Genomic DNA, 16,057 nt, shown 5'->3' on the forward strand with positions numbered 1-16,057 from the left:
GACATTTTATGCGATCGGTTAGCACGACGAGTACACCGCTGCAAAATCCTGCAAGACATCCGGCAAGAAAATGATGAACTGAACTAAAACAAAATAAACAAAATAAACAAATGATTATCCAAGTGAAGCCCATAGCACTTTAGTTCTTTAGTAGGATTGTTTTGAGCGATGAGCTCACAACCAGCAGCATAAGCTCCAAATGATATAGAAGCAAGAGGAATCACGTACAAGAGAGGTGCAGTCATTCCCTTGTAGAGACCCATCCAACTCTATCCACAATTAATTAAATAATTAGATCAATTGCTAGAACACGGATGTTGGCCACCTCGTTGGAAAGAGTCTTTCTGAAGCAGTCAAAAGCATTTTTATACACTGGTAACTCGCCTAGCAAAGGAACTGGCATTGTCTGCATGCGTACCTAAATATACGGTGGTACGAGTCTTTTAGTAATGGACGAATTTCCAAGTTTCAACTTGCCTTGATTGAAGGATGACCAACAATAACTAGACACATTCCACCGCAGCTGCCCGCAAAGAAACTCTTTACGGGAGACTGTCGTTCGGCCATGGTTCTTCTAGGTCTAGCGCGCTACACTAGACATGTCGGACATTGAGAATGACGGCGATGCCGAAAGCGACGCCAGCGAAGGCCCGTCGTACCGTGCATCAGCAATGGCTAACGCTATGGGAAAAATCCTGCACGAAGGCGGCGCCAAATCAGGCGGTATTCTATCGAAAATTCGACGAAAAAGAAGTCGTCGCGTTGCCGACGAAGAATCGAGAAACGCGAGCGAAACGAAGCGTCCACTACCGCCGCTACCTTCAGCAGAGACGGAGACGTGGAATCCGGAGCTGGAGAAGCACTTGAAAACGGTGGCGACGCGCGGAATCGCGAAACTGTTCAACGCCGTGCGAAAACAGCAGAAAGACGTCGACGCGAAAATCAAGAAAGCCGGCATGACCGAAGCGAAGCGAGTCAAAGTGCACTCGGCGGTGAATAAGGCCGAGTTCTTGGACGCGTTGAAGAGTGGCGACGTGAAAGTGAGGGAAAAGGAGGAGGAGAAGAAGAAGAAATGGGGCGGAATATTTCGAGACAATTTTATGATGCGATCGCGAATGAAGGACTGGAAAACGAGCGACGACGATAAATGACTAGCTAGCTAGGTATCGTTTTCTATTTATTTAGCGTTGAATTTAGAGTTGTTTCAGCTTCGAATGAAATAACCAGACAAGGATCGTCAGTACACTCGATCAGGTTCTGACACCGATTTTTAAAAGGTAGGAAATGCATTATGTTCCGCGACTCTGTGGCTAGAGCTAGAGGGGGAATAGAAAGTTTCAGCAAGATGTAAAATCGAGCCCGCCGGCAACTTTCTAAAGGGGGGGGGGGGGGGGGGGGGGATCGAACTTAGAGGATGTGTGACATACTGTAAGTTACCCCTGTTTTTATGTTATGATACAAGTGCCTAATGCGTTGAGCCTCTTCTCTGCCTCGGCCGTAATTCCATTAGTCCCCCGCCGCGTAGGAGAGTCCACCAACGTTCGCTATATGTTTTCAACTCCTAGTTGGAGTCAAGTTTGGGATCATCGGTTTTGCACGTACGCAGAGCCTTAGATAGGAAAATGTACGGCAACCGAAGTAGGTTTGTAGTAGGTTAGCGCTGTACATGAATCATACATATTTCTGGCCAGATCGAATGAACTACATCGGCGGTTGCATTTATCTTTACTCGCCGTGATTTTGTCAAAAGCCGGTAAACACGGTCCTAGCAGTGTCGCGTTTTAGAGGGGGCGAGCGTCGTAACCTAACTAATTGCCTCACGTGCTTTCTTTTCTATAAAAGCAAGTCGGAATTTGCTGCTGGATTCAGTTTAGTACTGTACAAAGTTTGACATGCGGATGCGGTTTTTTATCCTTGTTCTTGCTCTATCGGCTATTGCTGTACCAACCGTGACTGGATGGAGTCGAAGGCGTCGTCGTACTCCTGTTGTTGCTCCATGTGCATTTAACAGTTGGAGTGGCTGGACCTGCTCTGAAACGTGTGAACAGCGTCGCGCTCGTACGATATCGCACCAAGGCCCTGGTTGTCCCAGCTTGGAAGAAAAGAAGCCTATCATTTTTGCTAACTGGGGAAATTGGGGCTACTGCAGCAATACCTGTGGTCTTGGCTCAAGAATCAGGCGACGTGTTGTTAGAGAACCGTTAAATTGCGGAGGAGCGTCATACTCTTGCGACAAACCACTAAGTGAAACGCAAAGTTGTCACAACTTCAGAAACACCGACTGCAGAGTTTCCGCATGGAGCCCCTTTGGTACTTGCGTACCAGACAACGGCAAATGTGGACCTGGCAAAGCAACGAGACATCGTCGCCGTCTTCAAGCACCGACCTGTCGTGGAAGAGTTTGTCCGCCTCTAACTGAAGAAAGGACATGCAACGCAACCGCCTGTTGCACAGTAAGCGAATGGAGTGCCTGGGCCTGCTCTGAAACGTGTCAAAAACTTCGCACTCGTACTGTAACGCGCCAAGGTCCCAATTGTCCTTCTTACTTAAAAGAAACAGCATCTATCAGCATTTCCAAGTGGGGCAATTGGGGTCATTGCACCAATACGTGTGGAAAAGGTACGAGAGCCAGGCAGCGTTCTGTTGAAGATCCGCCAAATTGTGGAGGAGGCCAATACTCTTGTGACAAACCACTAAGTGAAACGCAAAGTTGTTACGACTTCAAAAACACCGACTGCAAAGTCTCCACATGGACCCCTTTTGGCCCTTGCGTACCAGAAAACGGCAGATGTGGATCTGGTAAAGCAATGAGACATCGCATCCTTCTTCAAGAGCCGATCTGCCAAGGAACACCTTGCCCGCCCCTAACTGAAGAAATTGCGTGCAATGCATCGGCTTGTCCCGTGCCGTGTACACTTACTGAATGGACGGAATGGTCCGGCTGCTCTCAAAGTTGCGGCTACGGTCATCATTTGCGCAATCGACGCATCACTGCACCTGCAAAACACGGCGGATTGTGTGACAAACTCGAAGAAAAGGAATTATGCATAATTGGAAGGCGCACTGATTGTCAGGTCTGCAAGACAGATGTAGCAGAATTTCCTGCAAATATAGCTCGTCTTTGTAGGTTAACGAATGGACCTCTTGGAGCAAGTGCAACGGAGACTGTTCCAACCCTGGGCATCAGGTCCGAGTACGATCTGTCTCTACACACCCATCATGCGGAGGTCGCCCTTGTCCTACGAAACTTCACGATGTGAAGAAATGTCCTGAAGATTGTATCACCGAGTGCGATGAGTGCATCCTATCCTCGTGGACTAGCTGGACGCGGTGTGTCTGTGGCGAGACTTTTAGACGGCGCTCAATTATTAAGCATTCAACGTGCCTTGACAAACCGTGTCCGACAAATCTATTTGAATCCAAGTCTTGTCAAGATCTAGGAAATAAATGTCACTATAAGGAATGGGGACAATGGTCATCCTGTGAAAGTGAAGGAGGGTGCGGTGAAGGGCAAAAGTAAGATCTGGAGAACCAATTCACTTTTAGATGTTCTAACAACTTACTTATCTATTAGAATACGCACCAGGGCGCCCCTAATTCCAGTAGTCAGCTGCGGCAAGACGTGCAAAAATCAAAACGAAACAAAGCCATGTCTTATCTATCCAGTTCCATGCCAACTATCCGAGTGGTCTGAATGGTCACCCTGTACTAGCCGGTGTGGAATAGGAGTTCAATTGCGCGACAGAAAGGTCGTCATTCCAGCAAAATGTAACGGGAGCTGCGGTGTGCTAAACGGATTCCAAATTTGTCATGGTACATACTGCAAAAATACTAATATTTTAATCGCAACTTCGGCTAAGGGCAAATAGTTCTAGGCTGAATTTATACAGCGATTTATGATAAATAAACTTGACACTCAACTTCAAATTCCGTCACGGTCTCGTCTTCAAGCTGGCAGCGAAAAAGACTAACGTAAATTTGAACTTGAACGTAACATAGAAACAGTGATCAGTAGGTATAAATTCTATGCCGGCAGCAAAAACGTGGTCTCGTGCAAAGGGAACGTTCTGTGAGGATTGAGTCTAGTTGCTGTTAGCCCTAGCTTGCTGTTGGACAAATGCAAGCGGGTTCATCCCGTTGCAACTTGCCAGCAAAGATTAGAACAGAAGTGTTGAAATCTCTGTTTCGCGCACGCTAACTTAGTACACAGAAGAAGTGGTCGAAGCGAAGCGAGTCAAAGTGCACTCGGCGGTGAATAAAGCCGAGTTCTTGGACGCGTTGACGTGGAAAGGAGGAGAAGAAGAAATGGGGCGGAATATTTCGAAACTATTTTATGATGCGATCGCGAATGAGGACTGGAAAACGAGCGAAGACTACGACGACGACGACGACGACGACGACGACGACCATAAAAATGACTAGCTATATTATCGTTTTCTATTTATTTAGTGCTGAATTTAGAGTTGTTTCAGCTCCGAATGAAATGATCAGACGTGGATCACCAGTACACTGATACCGATTTTTAAAAGGTAGGAAATTCCGCGGCTCCGCGCTAGAGGGAATAGAAACACAAAGTGTAACTAAAATCGAGCTCTCTGACATTTAGTGTATCTTTGAAAAGAGGGACTCGAACGTAAAGGCATAGAAGAGGCTCAACGCATTTAATTAGGCACCTGCATCCATACCATACAGGGTGCAGGGTGACTTATGTGATCCCACATCCCACGTCCTCGGCCATAATTTCGTTAGTCCGCCGCCGCGTAGGAGAGTCCACCAACGTTCGCGATGTTTTCAACTCCTAGCTGGTTGGAGTCAAGTTTGTGATCATCACGATGCTGGCGCGTACGCATTTTGAAAGCCTGTGATATGAAAAATGTACGGCACGCGGCTACCGTATATAGTGGGCTAGTACTGTACACGAATCGTACATATTTTTCGTGTTTAGCCAGGGTGAACTACATCGGAGGTTGTATTTACCATTAGTCGCAGTGACTTTGTCAAAAGCCGGTAAACACGGCTTGCATGAGCAGTGTCGCGTTTTAAAGGGTGAGCGTCGTAACCTAACTAATTGCCTCACGTGCTTTCTTTTCTTTCCTATAAAAGCAAGTCGGAATTACTGCTGCATTTAGTACTGTATATACAAAGTCCGACATGCAGATGCGATTTTTTATTCTTGTTCTTTCGATCGTACCGACCGTGACTCTATCATGGATACGAAGACGTCGTACTCGTATTATTGGTGATCCTCGCTGTACAGTTAACGGCTGGAGTGGCTGGGCCTGCTCTCCAACGTGTCAACAACGTCGCACTCGTACGATATCGCGTAATGGCATCGGCTGCCCCAGCTTGGAGGAAAAAAAGCCTATTATTATTGCCAACTGGGGTAATTGGGGCCACTGCAGCAATACCTGTGGTCTTGGCTCAAGAACCAGGCGACGTTCTGTTAAAGAACCGTCAAGTTGCGGAGGAGCGCGATACTCTTGCGACAAACTACTAAGTGAAACGCAACGTTGTTACGACTCCAGAAACACTGACTGCAGAGTTTCCGCATGGAGCCCTTTCGGTACTTGCGTATCAGACAACGGCAAATGCGGACCTGGTAAAGCAACGAGACATCGTCGCATTGAACAAGCATCGACCTGTCCTGGAAGAGCTTGCCCGTCTCTAACTGAAGAAATTCCATGCAACGCAACCGCCTGTACTTGCACACTAAGCGAATGGAGTGTCTGGGCCTGCTCTGAAACGTGTCAAAAAGTTCGTAGTCGTACTGTAACGCGTCAAGGTCTCAATTGCCCTTTCGACTTGAAAGAAAGATCATCTATCAGCATTTCCAACTGGGGAAATTGGGGCCATTGCACCAATACTTGTGGAAGAGGCACAAGAACCAGGCAACGTACTGTTGCAGATCCGCCAAATTGCGGAGGAGGCCAATACTCTTGTGACAAACCACTAAGTGAAACACAGAGTTGTTATGACTTCAGGAATACTGACTGCAAAGTCTCCACATGGACCCCTTTTGGCCCCTGCGTGCCAGACAACGGCAAATGCGGACCTGGTAAAGCAACGAGACACCGTGTCCTTCTTCAAAAACCAATCTGCCGAGGAACGCCTTGCCCACCTTTAACTGAAGAAATTTTATGCAACGCAACGGCCTGTCCGGTACCGTGCACACTTACTGAATGGACGGAATGGTCCGACTGTTCTCAGAGTTGCAGCTACGGTCATCATTCGCGCAATCGAAGCATTATTGCACCTGCGAAACACGGTGGGTCGTGCGACAAGCTCGAAGAAAAGGAATTATGCATAATTGGAAGGCGCACTGATTGTCAGGTCTGCAAGACAGATGTAGCAGAATTTCCTGTAAATATAGCTCGTCTTTGTAGGTTAGCGAATGGACCCCTTGGAGCAAGTGCAACGGAGACTGCTCCAACCCTGGGCATCAGGTCCGAGGACGATCTGTCTCTACAGACTCATTATGCGGAGGTCGCCCTTGTCCTACGAAACTTCACGATGTGAAGAAATGTCCTGAAGATTGTATCACCGAGTGCGATGAGTGCATCCTATCCTCGTGGACTAGCTGGACACGGTGTAACTGTGGCGAGACTTTTAGACGGCGTTCAATTATGAAGCATTCAACGTGCTTTGACAAGCCACGCCCAACAAATCTGTTTGAATCCAAGCCTTGTCAAGATATAGGAAATAAATGCTATTATAAGGAATGGGGACAATGGTCATCCTGTAAAAGTGAAGGAGAATGCGGTGAAGGGCAAAAGTAAGATCTGAGGAAGCAGTTCACTTTTAAATGCTTCGAACAACTTTTTTCTCATCTATTAGAATACGCACCAGGACGCCCCTAATTCCGGTAGTCGGCTGTGGCAAGACGTGTAAAAATCAAAACGAAACAAAGCCATGTCTTATCTATCCAGTTCCGTGCCAACTATCCGAGTGGTCTGAATGGTCACCCTGTACTAGTCGGTGTGGAATAGGAGTTCAATTGCGCGACAGAAAGGTCGTCATTCCAGCAAAATGTAACGGGAGCTGCGGGGTGCTAAACGGATTCCAAATTTGTCGTGGTACATACTGCAAAAATACTAATATTTTAATCGCAACTTCGGCTAAGGGCAAATAGTTCTAGGCTGAATTTATACAGCGATTTATGATAAATAAACTTGACACTCAACTTCAAATTCCGTCACGGTCTCGTCTTCAAGCTGACAGTGAAAATAACTAATTTGACGTAGCATAAAAACAGCGATCAGTGAGCATAAATTCTATATCGGCAGCAGAAACGTGGTCTCGTGCAAAGGAAACGTCTAACTAAGCTTCTGTGAGGATTGAGTCTAGTTGCTGTGGTCCACTTGCTGTTGGAGCGGGTTCATCCCGTCGCAACTTGCGAGCAAAGATTCTTTCTACGGAGAACCCTGACGGAGACGAAGAGACGAAGAACCTACAGGGACTCTATCTAGCGCACGCTGACTTTGAATCGATGAGCTAAAAACGGAGTTATTGGACCATTATTGGAGAGAATATTTCAGCTAGAAACTCTCAGCAAGTCTCGAAGCTTTCTTCTCGCGGAACACCCGGACCGTTATGATGTAACCGAGTCCCCATATTAGAAGGGTATCTCTTGGGGACTCTGAGGTTCTTAGAAGGCATGTGCATGTACGTCACCCTGAACGTTGTGTGGTTTTATCGCGTAGGAGAATCCGACGCATGTACGTCACCCTGCACGTCGCGTGGGTCGGAGCTTAGAATGAGCCGCCGTACTTTGAGGGCTGTACGCGGCTACAGTAGTAGACTAGTACTGCACATGATTCGTGTACTACCGCTCTTCGTGCATGTAGCCGCGCGGCGACCTTAGATTGATCCTTGATTTTATAGCTGCATCGCGCTATCAGTGGCTCACGTGCTTCCTTGTACAAAAGCAAGTCGGTCATGGCTGGATTTTAGTGCAGTTGCCGCAGTCTAACAAGGAGATGCGAGTTCTCGTTCTTGCTTTTGCTCTATCGGCTATTGTTGTACCTACCTCGGATGCATGGTGGGGAAGAAGACGTCGTATCCCCCCTCCTCCTTGCAGGGTAAACGAATGGGGTGGCTGGACCTGCGATGACGCGTGTGAAAAACTTCGCACTCGTAACGTATCGCGCGATGGTCCCTACTGCCCCCCATTGGAAGAGAAGGCCAATGAACTTATAAAGTTTTCCAATTGGGGCAATTGGGGTTATTGCAGCAATACCTGTGGAAGAGGTGCAAGAATCAGGTGGCGTTATGTTGAAGATCCGCTAAAATGCGGAGGAGCGCCATATTCTTGCGACGAACCACTAAGCGAAACGCAAGAGTGTTACGACTTCAGAAATACTGACTGCAAAGTCTCCACGTGGACTCCTTTTGGCCCCTGCGTACCAGACGACGGCCAATGCGGGCCCGGTAAAGCACGAGACATCGCGTGCTTCTTCAAAAACCAATCTGCCAAGGAAAAGTTTGCCCACCTTTAGCTGAGCTAATTTCATGCAGCGCAACTGCGTGTCCCATACCGTGTACACTTTGAATGGACGGAATGGTCTAATTGCTCTCAGACTTGCGGCTATGGTCACCAGTCACGCAATCGAAGCATCATTGCACCTGCAAAATACGGTGGGGCGTGTGACCGTGAACTGGAAAAACGGCAACTGTGCAGAATTGGAAAGCGTGCTAATTGTCAGGTTTGTGAGTTGAAATGATACACCTAAGGTAAAGTAGAACTCGCTTTATAGGTTACCAAATGGACTCCTTGGACCCAGTGCAGCGGAGACTGCAAAAATCGTGGATATCAGGTGTGAGGACGACAAATGACTAGGCCGTCATTGTGCGGAGGCCGCTGATCTTCATAAGGTGAAGAAATGTCCTCAAGACTGTGGGTGTGATGAATGCATCCTATCACCGTGGTCGAAATGGAGTTCATGCTCCTGCAACGATGAGACTGTCAGACGGCGCTCAATTATTAGTCAGTCGACGTGCCTTGACAAACCATGTCCATCAAATCTGTTGAAATCAAAGCCTTGTGAAAATTCAAGAAATAAGTGCTACTACACGAAATGGACGCAATGGTCGTCATGTGAAAGTAAACGAGGGTGTGGTGAAGGGCGAAAGTAAGGTTTAGAATAATATTTTTTGTATGTTTCTCAACATCTTATATAATACGCAAGAGAACGCCACTGATGCAGAAAATCAGATGTGGAAAGATATGTAAAAGTCAAAAGAAGAAAACAAAGAAGTGCTTCATCTATCCCATTTCGTGTAAACTAGCTGAGTGGTCTCAATGGACGTCTTGCAGTAAATTTGTAGTTCAATTGCGTGGCAGAAAGATCGTCAGTCCCGCAAAATGTGGCGGAAGCTGCGGCGTGCTAAGTGAATTCCAAATTTGTCACGGTGACCAATAGTAAAAAACAAGTCTAGCGGCTTCGGCTAAACTACTAGCAGAAGTAGACTATCTTTGAGCTGAATTCCTGCACGCATTTCATGATACGTGCACGTGACAACCTGATGAGTGCATACCCTGGAAAGCTGCATACGCTAGAAAGCTCTGCATTCAGACACAAGAGAAAGTACCCAAGTCTGTGCCTGTGGACATGATGATCGATGATACTCTATCGATGACGTTCTTTCTGCGAGAGTCTCCCTGAGAGCATGTGTATCTGAGAGTCTTCGAGCCTAGACTTGGCGCGCGCTAACCTAGAGAAAAGGATGGAGCGTGGAGCGTAAGTACACTCGACAGCTTCTGACGCCTACTTCTAAAGGTAGAGAATGCATTATATTGCGCGCTAGAGGGATTAGAAACTCGCAGCCAAGATACTTTCTGACGTTCTCCCGCGATGTTTTCAACTCCTAGTTGGAGTCAAGTAGTAAGCTAGTAATCGTACATATTTAGCCAGGATGAACTTAATCGTGGGAGGAAGCGGCAGGAGTGATTACATGGCGGTTGTAGATGTAGTCATGCAGTTATAGTATCGCCGTGTTGTCTAATTGCCTCACGTGCTTTCTTTTCTATAAACGCAGTCGCAGAATACCGTACCGAAATCCGACATGAAGCGGATGCGATTGCTTATCATCATTCTTGCTCTTTTGGCAATCGTTGGACCAACCGCGAGTTTTTGGTCCAGTCGTCGTCGTCGTCGTCGTCCCGCTCCTCGCTGCGCAGTTAACAACTGGAGTGGCTGGACCTGCTCTCCAACGTGTCAACAACGTCGCACTCGTACGAAATCGCGTACTGGTCATAGCTGCCCCAGCTTGGAGGAAAAAAAGCCTATTATTATTGCCAACTGGGGTAATTGGGGCCACTGCAGCAATACCTGTGGTCATGGCTCAAGAATCAGACGACGTTCTGTTAAAGAGCCGTCAAGTTGTGGAGGAGCGCCGTACTCTTGCAACCAACCACTAAGTGAAACGCAGAGTTGTTACGACTCCACAAACACCGACTGCAGAGTTTCCGCATGGAGCTCTTTTGGTAATTGCGTGCCCGAAAACGGAAAATGCGGACCTGGTAAAGCAACCAGACGTCGTCACCTTGAACAAGCACCGACCTGTCGTGGAAGAGCTTGCCCGTCTCTAACTGAAGAAATTTCATGCAACGCAATCGCTTGTACTTGCACAGTAGGCAAATGGAGTATCTGGGCCTGCTCTGAAACGTGTCAAAAAGTTCGCAGTCGTGCTGTAACGCTTCGAGGTCTCTATTGCCCTTTTCGTTTGAAAGAAACAGCATCTATCAGCATTTCCAACTGGGGCAACTGGGGCCATTGCACCAATACTTGTGGAAGAGGCACGAGAACCAGGCAGCGTTCTGTTCAAGATCCGCTAGATTGTGGAGGAGCTCCATACTCTTGCAACCAACCACTAAGTGAAACGCAAAGTTGTTACCACTCCACAAACACCGACTGCAGAGTTTCCGCATGGAGCTCTTTCGGTAATTGCGTGCCCGAAAACGGAAAATGCGGACCTGGTAAAGCAACCAGACGTCGTCACCTTGAACAAGCACCGACCTGTCGTGGAAGAGCTTGCCCGTCTCTAACTGAAGAAATTTCATGCAACGCAATCGCTTGTACTTGCACAGTAGGCAAATGGAGTATCTGGGCCTGCTCTGAAACGTGTCAAAAAGTTCGTAATCGTACTGAAACGCGTGAAGGTCTCAATTGTCCTTTTGGTTTGAAAGAAAGAGCATCTATCGGCATTTCCAACTGGGGCAATTGGAGTCATTGCACCAATACTTGTGGACAAGGCACGAGAACCAGGCAACGTTCTGTTGAAGATCGGCTAAATTGTGGAGGAGCTCCTTACTCTTGTGACAAATCACTGAACGAGACACAGAGTTGTTACGACTTCAGAAACACCGACTGCAAAGTCTCCTCTTGGACCCCTTTTGGCTCTTGCGTACCAAACAACGGAAAATGCGGACCTGGTAAAGCAACGAGACATCGTCGCCTTGAACAAGCACCAACCTGTCGTGGAAAAGCTTGCCCGCCTCTAACTGAAAACATTTCATGTCACGCAACCGCCTGTTGCACTGTGAGCGAATGGAGTGTCTGGTCCTGCTCTAAAACGTGTCAAAAACTTCGTACTCGTACTGTAACGCGCCGAGGTCCCAATTGCCCTTCTTACTTGAAAGAAACAGCATCTATCAGCATTTCCAAATGGGGCAATTGGGGTCATTGCACCAATACTTGTGGACAAGGCACGAGAACCAGGCAACGTTCTGTTGAAGATCCGCCAAGTTGTGGGGGAGCTCCATACTCTTGTGACACTGAACCACTAAGCGAGACACAAAGTTGTCACGACTTCAGAAACACCGACTGCAAAGTTTCCTCATGGACTCCTTTTGGCCCTTGCGTACCAGAAAACGGCCAATGCGGACCTGGTAAAGCAACGAGGCATCGTATCCTTTTTCAAGAACCGATCTGTCGAGGGACACCTTGTCCGCCCCTAACTGAAGAAATTTCATGTCACGCAACCACCTGTTGCACAGTGAGCGAATGGAGTGTCTGGACCTGCTCTGAAACGTGTCAAAAACTTCGCTCTCGTACTGTAACGCGCAAAGGTTCCAATTGCCCTCCCTACTTGAAAGAAAGAGCATCTATCAGCCTTTACAACTGGGGCAATTGGGGCCATTGCACCAATACTTGTGGACGAGGCACGAGAACCAGACAACGTTCTGTTGAAGATCCGCCAAATTGTGGAGGAGCACCATACTCTTGTGACGCTGAACCACTAATTGAGACACAAAGTTGTTACGACTTCATAAATACCGACTGTCAAGTCTCCCCGTGGACTGCTATTGGCCCTTGCGTACCAAACAACGGTAAATGCGGACCTGGTAAAGCAACGAGACATCGTGTGCGTCTTCAAGCACCGATCTGCAATGGGAAATCTTGCCCAACCTTAACTGAAGAAATTCCATGCAACGCAATGGCCTGTCCCGTACCGTGCACACTTACTGAATGGACGAAATGGTCCCGTTGCTCTCATAGTTGCGGCTCTGGTTATCAGTCACGCAATCGAAGCATCATTGCACCAGCAAAACACGGCGGGGCGTGCGAGCGTGAGCTGGAAAAACAGCAATTTTGCGAAATTGGAAGACGTATTGATTGTCAGGTCTGAGTTGAAACGGTACACCTAAGATGAAGTAGTATTCACAAAGGTTTTTATTTAAAGGTTACCGAATGGACTCCCTGGACCCGGTGCAACGGAGACTGCAAAAATCGTGGATATCAGGTGCGAGGACGACAAATTTCTAGGCCGTCATTGTGTGGGGGCCGCTCTTGTCCTTATCTTCACAAGGCGAAGATATGTCCTCGAGAGTGTGAGTGTGATGAATGCATCCTATCATCGTGGTCGAAATGGAGTTCGTGTTCCTGCGACGGTGAGACTGTCAGACGGCGCTCAATTATTAGACAATCGACGTGCCTTGACAAACCATGTCCATCAAATCTGTTGAAATCAAAGCCTTGTGAAAATTCAAGAAATAAGTGCTACTACACGAAATGGACGCAATGGTCGTCATGTGAAAGTAAACGATGGTGTGGTGAAGGGCAAAAGTGAAGTTTAGGAGCGAAAAGCAATAAATTTTAACCTCTTTTTTAATTAGAATGCGCAAGAAGACGCCACTGATACGGAAACTGAGATGTGGAAAGACATGTAAAAATCGAAAGGAAACGGGGACGTGCTACAAATTTTGTTACGGTGGATGACCAACAAGACAAGTAGCGGCTTCGGCTACTAGCATGCTAGAAAGCTACTAGACTACAGTAGGAGTAGACTATCTTTGAGCTGACTTCCTGCACGCAATTTCATGATACGTACACGCGACAGTGCAGGCAGAGATATAAAAGAGTAAAATATCTCTGGTGCCGGCACAAAAGAATCTACCGACGGGACATGCAATCACGTGCTTTCTGCGAGGAATGAGACTACTATTCGTTTTGTGGCTTCTTTTCGGCCAATGAATGGGGCAAAAAACGCTTTTGACAGGCGTACGATGCCGCTGCCTCAAGTCAGACGCTTCGAAAAGTGCAGAAGAATCCCGTAGAACGCGCTGCAACTAAGATAAAGGCTGCTGACTTGGCACGAACGACGACTATTCGAAGCAAAGTCCCTCGTGGATCGACAGAGGTTGTTCCACGCCGGCCAACATCACTGGCGGTCCTGTTGCGCGCGACTACGACGATTCGGCGTGCATTGGACAAATTATAATGTTTGGAATACCACGTGACGTTTAGCAGCAAAACTGTGTTTTTCATTTTCGGCTAACGTGTATTCTCCGCAGATTGGCGCGGAAAATCAGTGTGGATTTACTTCAAAGGCGTCTTTCATTCCAGCATAGTACAGATCAATTGGGACGTGCAGCTGCATATCACAATTCAAGCTATACGCGTTTTTCTGTATGATTGGACATCGTTTCTAGCACACGCTACGGCGACGGCAACGGAGGATTGGGGTGGTGCTACAAGGGAGCCAGAATCAATTGGCTAAATGTATGAAATGCATTACATTTTACGGCTCTGCGCTAGAAGGCATGGAAACTTTCAGGAAGATGTAAAAATGCCACTTCCTAACTAAAATCGAGCTCTCCAAAGAGTATCTTCCAAAATGGAACTCAAACTGTGATGTGGGATCACATAATTAAGTCACCCTCTATGTTAGCCGCCGCGTAGGAGAGTCCACCAACGTTCGCAGTATGTTTTCAACTACTAGTCGGAGCGGCAAAAGTAATTTGCATTGGCGCGGTTGTATTTCTCTTCAGTCGCCGTGACTTTAGAGGCGTAACCTAACTTAATTGCCTCGCGTGCTTTCTTTCCTATAAACGCAGTCGCGGAATTACCGTACCGAAATCCGACATGAAGCGGATGCGATTTTTTATTCTTGTTCTTGCTCTATTAGCTATCGTTGTACCGACCGTGACTGGATGGAGACGAAGACGTTGTTGTCCTCCTCCTCCTCCTCCTCCCTGCGAGGTTAACAACTGGAGAGACTGGGCCTGCTCTGAAACGTGTCAACAACGTCGCACTCGTACGATATCGCGCCAAGGCCCTGGTTGTCCCAGCTTGGAAGAAAACAAGCCCATTATTTTTGCTAACTGGGGAAATTGGGGCTACTGCAGCAATACATGTGGAAAAGGCACGAGAACCAGGAAACGTTCTGTTAAAGATCCGGCAAATTGCGGAGGAGCTCAATACTCTTGCAACAAACCACTAAGCGAAACACGAAGTTGTTACGACTTCAAAAATACCGACTGTAAAGTCTCCTCATGGGCCCCTTTAGGCCTTTGCGTACCAGACAACGGAAAATGCGGACTTGGTAAAGCAACGAGACATCGTCACATTGAGCAAGCACCGATTTGTCGTGGAAGAGCTTGTCCGCCTCTAACTGAAGAAATTCTATGTTACGCAACCGCCTGTTGCACAGTCAGCGATTGGAGTGTCTGGTCCTGCTCTGAAAGGTGTCAAAAACTTCGCACCCGTACTGTAACGCGCCAGGGTTACAAATGCCCTTTCTTCTTGAAAGAAACAGCATCTATCAACATTTCCAACTGGGGAAATTGGGGTCTTTGCAGTAATACCTGTGGAAAAGGTACGAGAACCAGGCAGCGTTCTGTTGAAGATCCACCAAATTGTGGAGGAGCCCAATACTCTTGTGACAAACGACTAAGCCAAACGCAAAGTTGTTACTACTTTGGAAAGATCGACTGCAAAGTCTCTCCATGGACCATTTTTGGCCTTTGCGTACCACAAAACGGCAAATGCGGACCTGGTAAAGCAATGAGGCATCGTATCCTTCTTCAAAAACCGACCTGCCGAGAGAGACCTTGCCCGCCCCTAACTGAAGAAATTCCGTGCAACGCAGCGGCCTGTCCCGTGCCGTGCACACTTACTGAATGGTCGGAATGGTCCACTTGTTCTCAGAGTTGCGTCTATGGTTATCAGTCACGCGTTCGAAGCATCATTACACCTGCAAAACGCGGTGGGGTGTGCGACCGTGCGCTGGAAAAACAGCGATTGTGCAGAATTGGAAGGCGTGTTAATTGTAAGGTATGTGAGTTGAAACGGTAGGGTGAAGTAGCACTCATATATGTATATATTTTTCTTTATAGGTTAGCGAATGGACTTCCTGGACCCAGTGCAGCGGAGACTGCAATAATCGTGGGTATCAAATTCGAGGATGACAAATTACCAGGCCGTCATTGTGTGGAGGCCGCTCTTGTCCTGATCTTCACAAGATGAAGAAATGTCCTCAAGACTGCGAGTGTGATGAATGCATCCTATCATCATGGTCTAAATGGAGTTTATGTTCCTGCGACAAGACTTTCAGATGGCGCTCAATTAGTAAACATTCGACGTGTATTGACAAACCATGTCCAACGAGCCTGAGAGAATCAAAGCCCTGTCAAGATCTAGGAAATAAGTGCTACTACGCGGAATGGACGCAATGGTCATCATGTGAAAGTAAACGAGGGTGTGGATTAGGGCAAACGTAAGGTTTAAGAGTGTAAAAGAAATAGATTTTAGCTGTTTCTAACATATTATTTAATCTA

At 47.3% G+C, this 16,057-nt stretch overlaps 5 protein-coding genes and 1 long non-coding RNA gene across 9 annotated transcripts; 5 read left to right on the forward strand and 1 right to left on the reverse strand.

Moving 5' to 3' along the window:
* Positions 1–21: 21 nt before the first annotated feature.
* Positions 22–414, reverse strand: LOC136187891 (uncharacterized). The gene is made up of 3 exons (XR_010670023.1): positions 326–414; positions 139–269; positions 22–83 (listed from the first exon to the last, which is right to left on the reverse strand). It is a non-coding gene; the product is annotated as an uncharacterized lncRNA (long non-coding RNA).
* Positions 415–598: 184 nt separating this feature from the next.
* Positions 599–1,236, forward strand: LOC136187870 (RRP15-like protein). The gene is made up of 2 exons (XM_065975592.1): positions 599–1,163; positions 1,209–1,236. The coding sequence occupies exon 1, from the start codon at positions 600–602 to the stop codon at positions 1,149–1,151; it is 552 nt and encodes a 183-aa protein (XP_065831664.1). The 5' UTR covers position 599; the 3' UTR covers positions 1,152–1,163; positions 1,209–1,236.
* Positions 1,237–1,627: 391 nt separating this feature from the next.
* LOC136187854 (spondin-1-like) lies at positions 1,628–3,927 on the forward strand. Of its 2 annotated transcripts, XM_065975582.1 has the most exons (5): positions 1,628–1,638; positions 1,692–1,753; positions 1,843–3,074; positions 3,128–3,516; positions 3,575–3,927. In XM_065975582.1, exons 3-5 carry the CDS (start codon positions 1,893–1,895, stop codon positions 3,867–3,869), a joined length of 1,866 nt encoding a protein of 621 aa, XP_065831654.1. In that variant the 5' UTR covers positions 1,628–1,638; positions 1,692–1,753; positions 1,843–1,892; the 3' UTR covers positions 3,870–3,927. The 2 variants fall into 2 exon arrangements, with proteins under 2 accessions (XP_065831654.1, XP_065831645.1); XM_065975573.1 differs by lacking the exon at positions 1,628–1,638 and having other exon boundaries at positions 1,747–3,074.
* An 844-nt stretch (positions 3,928–4,771) lies between these two features.
* Positions 4,772–8,893, forward strand: LOC136197842 (thrombospondin type-1 domain-containing protein 7B-like). The gene is made up of 6 exons (XM_065987691.1): positions 4,772–4,875; positions 4,946–6,330; positions 6,384–6,772; positions 6,835–7,121; positions 8,503–8,702; positions 8,754–8,893. The coding sequence occupies exons 2-6, from the start codon at positions 5,152–5,154 to the stop codon at positions 8,817–8,819; spliced, it is 2,121 nt and encodes a 706-aa protein (XP_065843763.1). The 5' UTR covers positions 4,772–4,875; positions 4,946–5,151; the 3' UTR covers positions 8,820–8,893.
* A 759-nt stretch (positions 8,894–9,652) lies between these two features.
* On the forward strand, positions 9,653–14,046 carry LOC136199788 (thrombospondin type-1 domain-containing protein 7B-like). Of its 2 annotated transcripts, none has more exons than XM_065990091.1 (4): positions 9,653–9,776; positions 10,036–12,621; positions 12,682–13,064; positions 13,115–13,359. In XM_065990091.1, exons 2-4 carry the CDS (start codon positions 10,063–10,065, stop codon positions 13,215–13,217), a joined length of 3,045 nt encoding a protein of 1,014 aa, XP_065846163.1. In that variant the 5' UTR covers positions 9,653–9,776; positions 10,036–10,062; the 3' UTR covers positions 13,218–13,359. The 2 variants fall into 2 exon arrangements, 1 of the variants encoding a protein (XP_065846163.1); XR_010673180.1 differs by lacking the exon at positions 9,653–9,776 and adding an exon at positions 13,793–14,046 and having other exon boundaries at positions 10,063–12,621; positions 13,115–13,734.
* Positions 14,047–14,110: 64 nt separating this feature from the next.
* LOC136199798 (spondin-1-like) lies at positions 14,111–15,774 on the forward strand. Of its 2 annotated transcripts, XM_065990111.1 has the most exons (3): positions 14,111–14,234; positions 14,407–15,554; positions 15,617–15,774. In XM_065990111.1, the coding sequence occupies exons 1-3, from the start codon at positions 14,204–14,206 to the stop codon at positions 15,686–15,688; spliced, it is 1,251 nt and encodes a 416-aa protein (XP_065846183.1). In that variant the 5' UTR covers positions 14,111–14,203; the 3' UTR covers positions 15,689–15,774. The 2 variants fall into 2 exon arrangements, with proteins under 2 accessions (XP_065846183.1, XP_065846176.1); XM_065990104.1 differs by having other exon boundaries at positions 14,196–15,554.
* Positions 15,775–16,057: the final 283 nt, after the last annotated feature.

The sequence above is a fragment of the Oscarella lobularis genome, chromosome 1, assembly GCF_947507565.1.
Source record: "Oscarella lobularis chromosome 1, ooOscLobu1.1, whole genome shotgun sequence".
In the NCBI taxonomy this organism is placed as follows: domain Eukaryota; kingdom Metazoa; phylum Porifera; class Homoscleromorpha; order Homosclerophorida; family Oscarellidae; genus Oscarella; species Oscarella lobularis.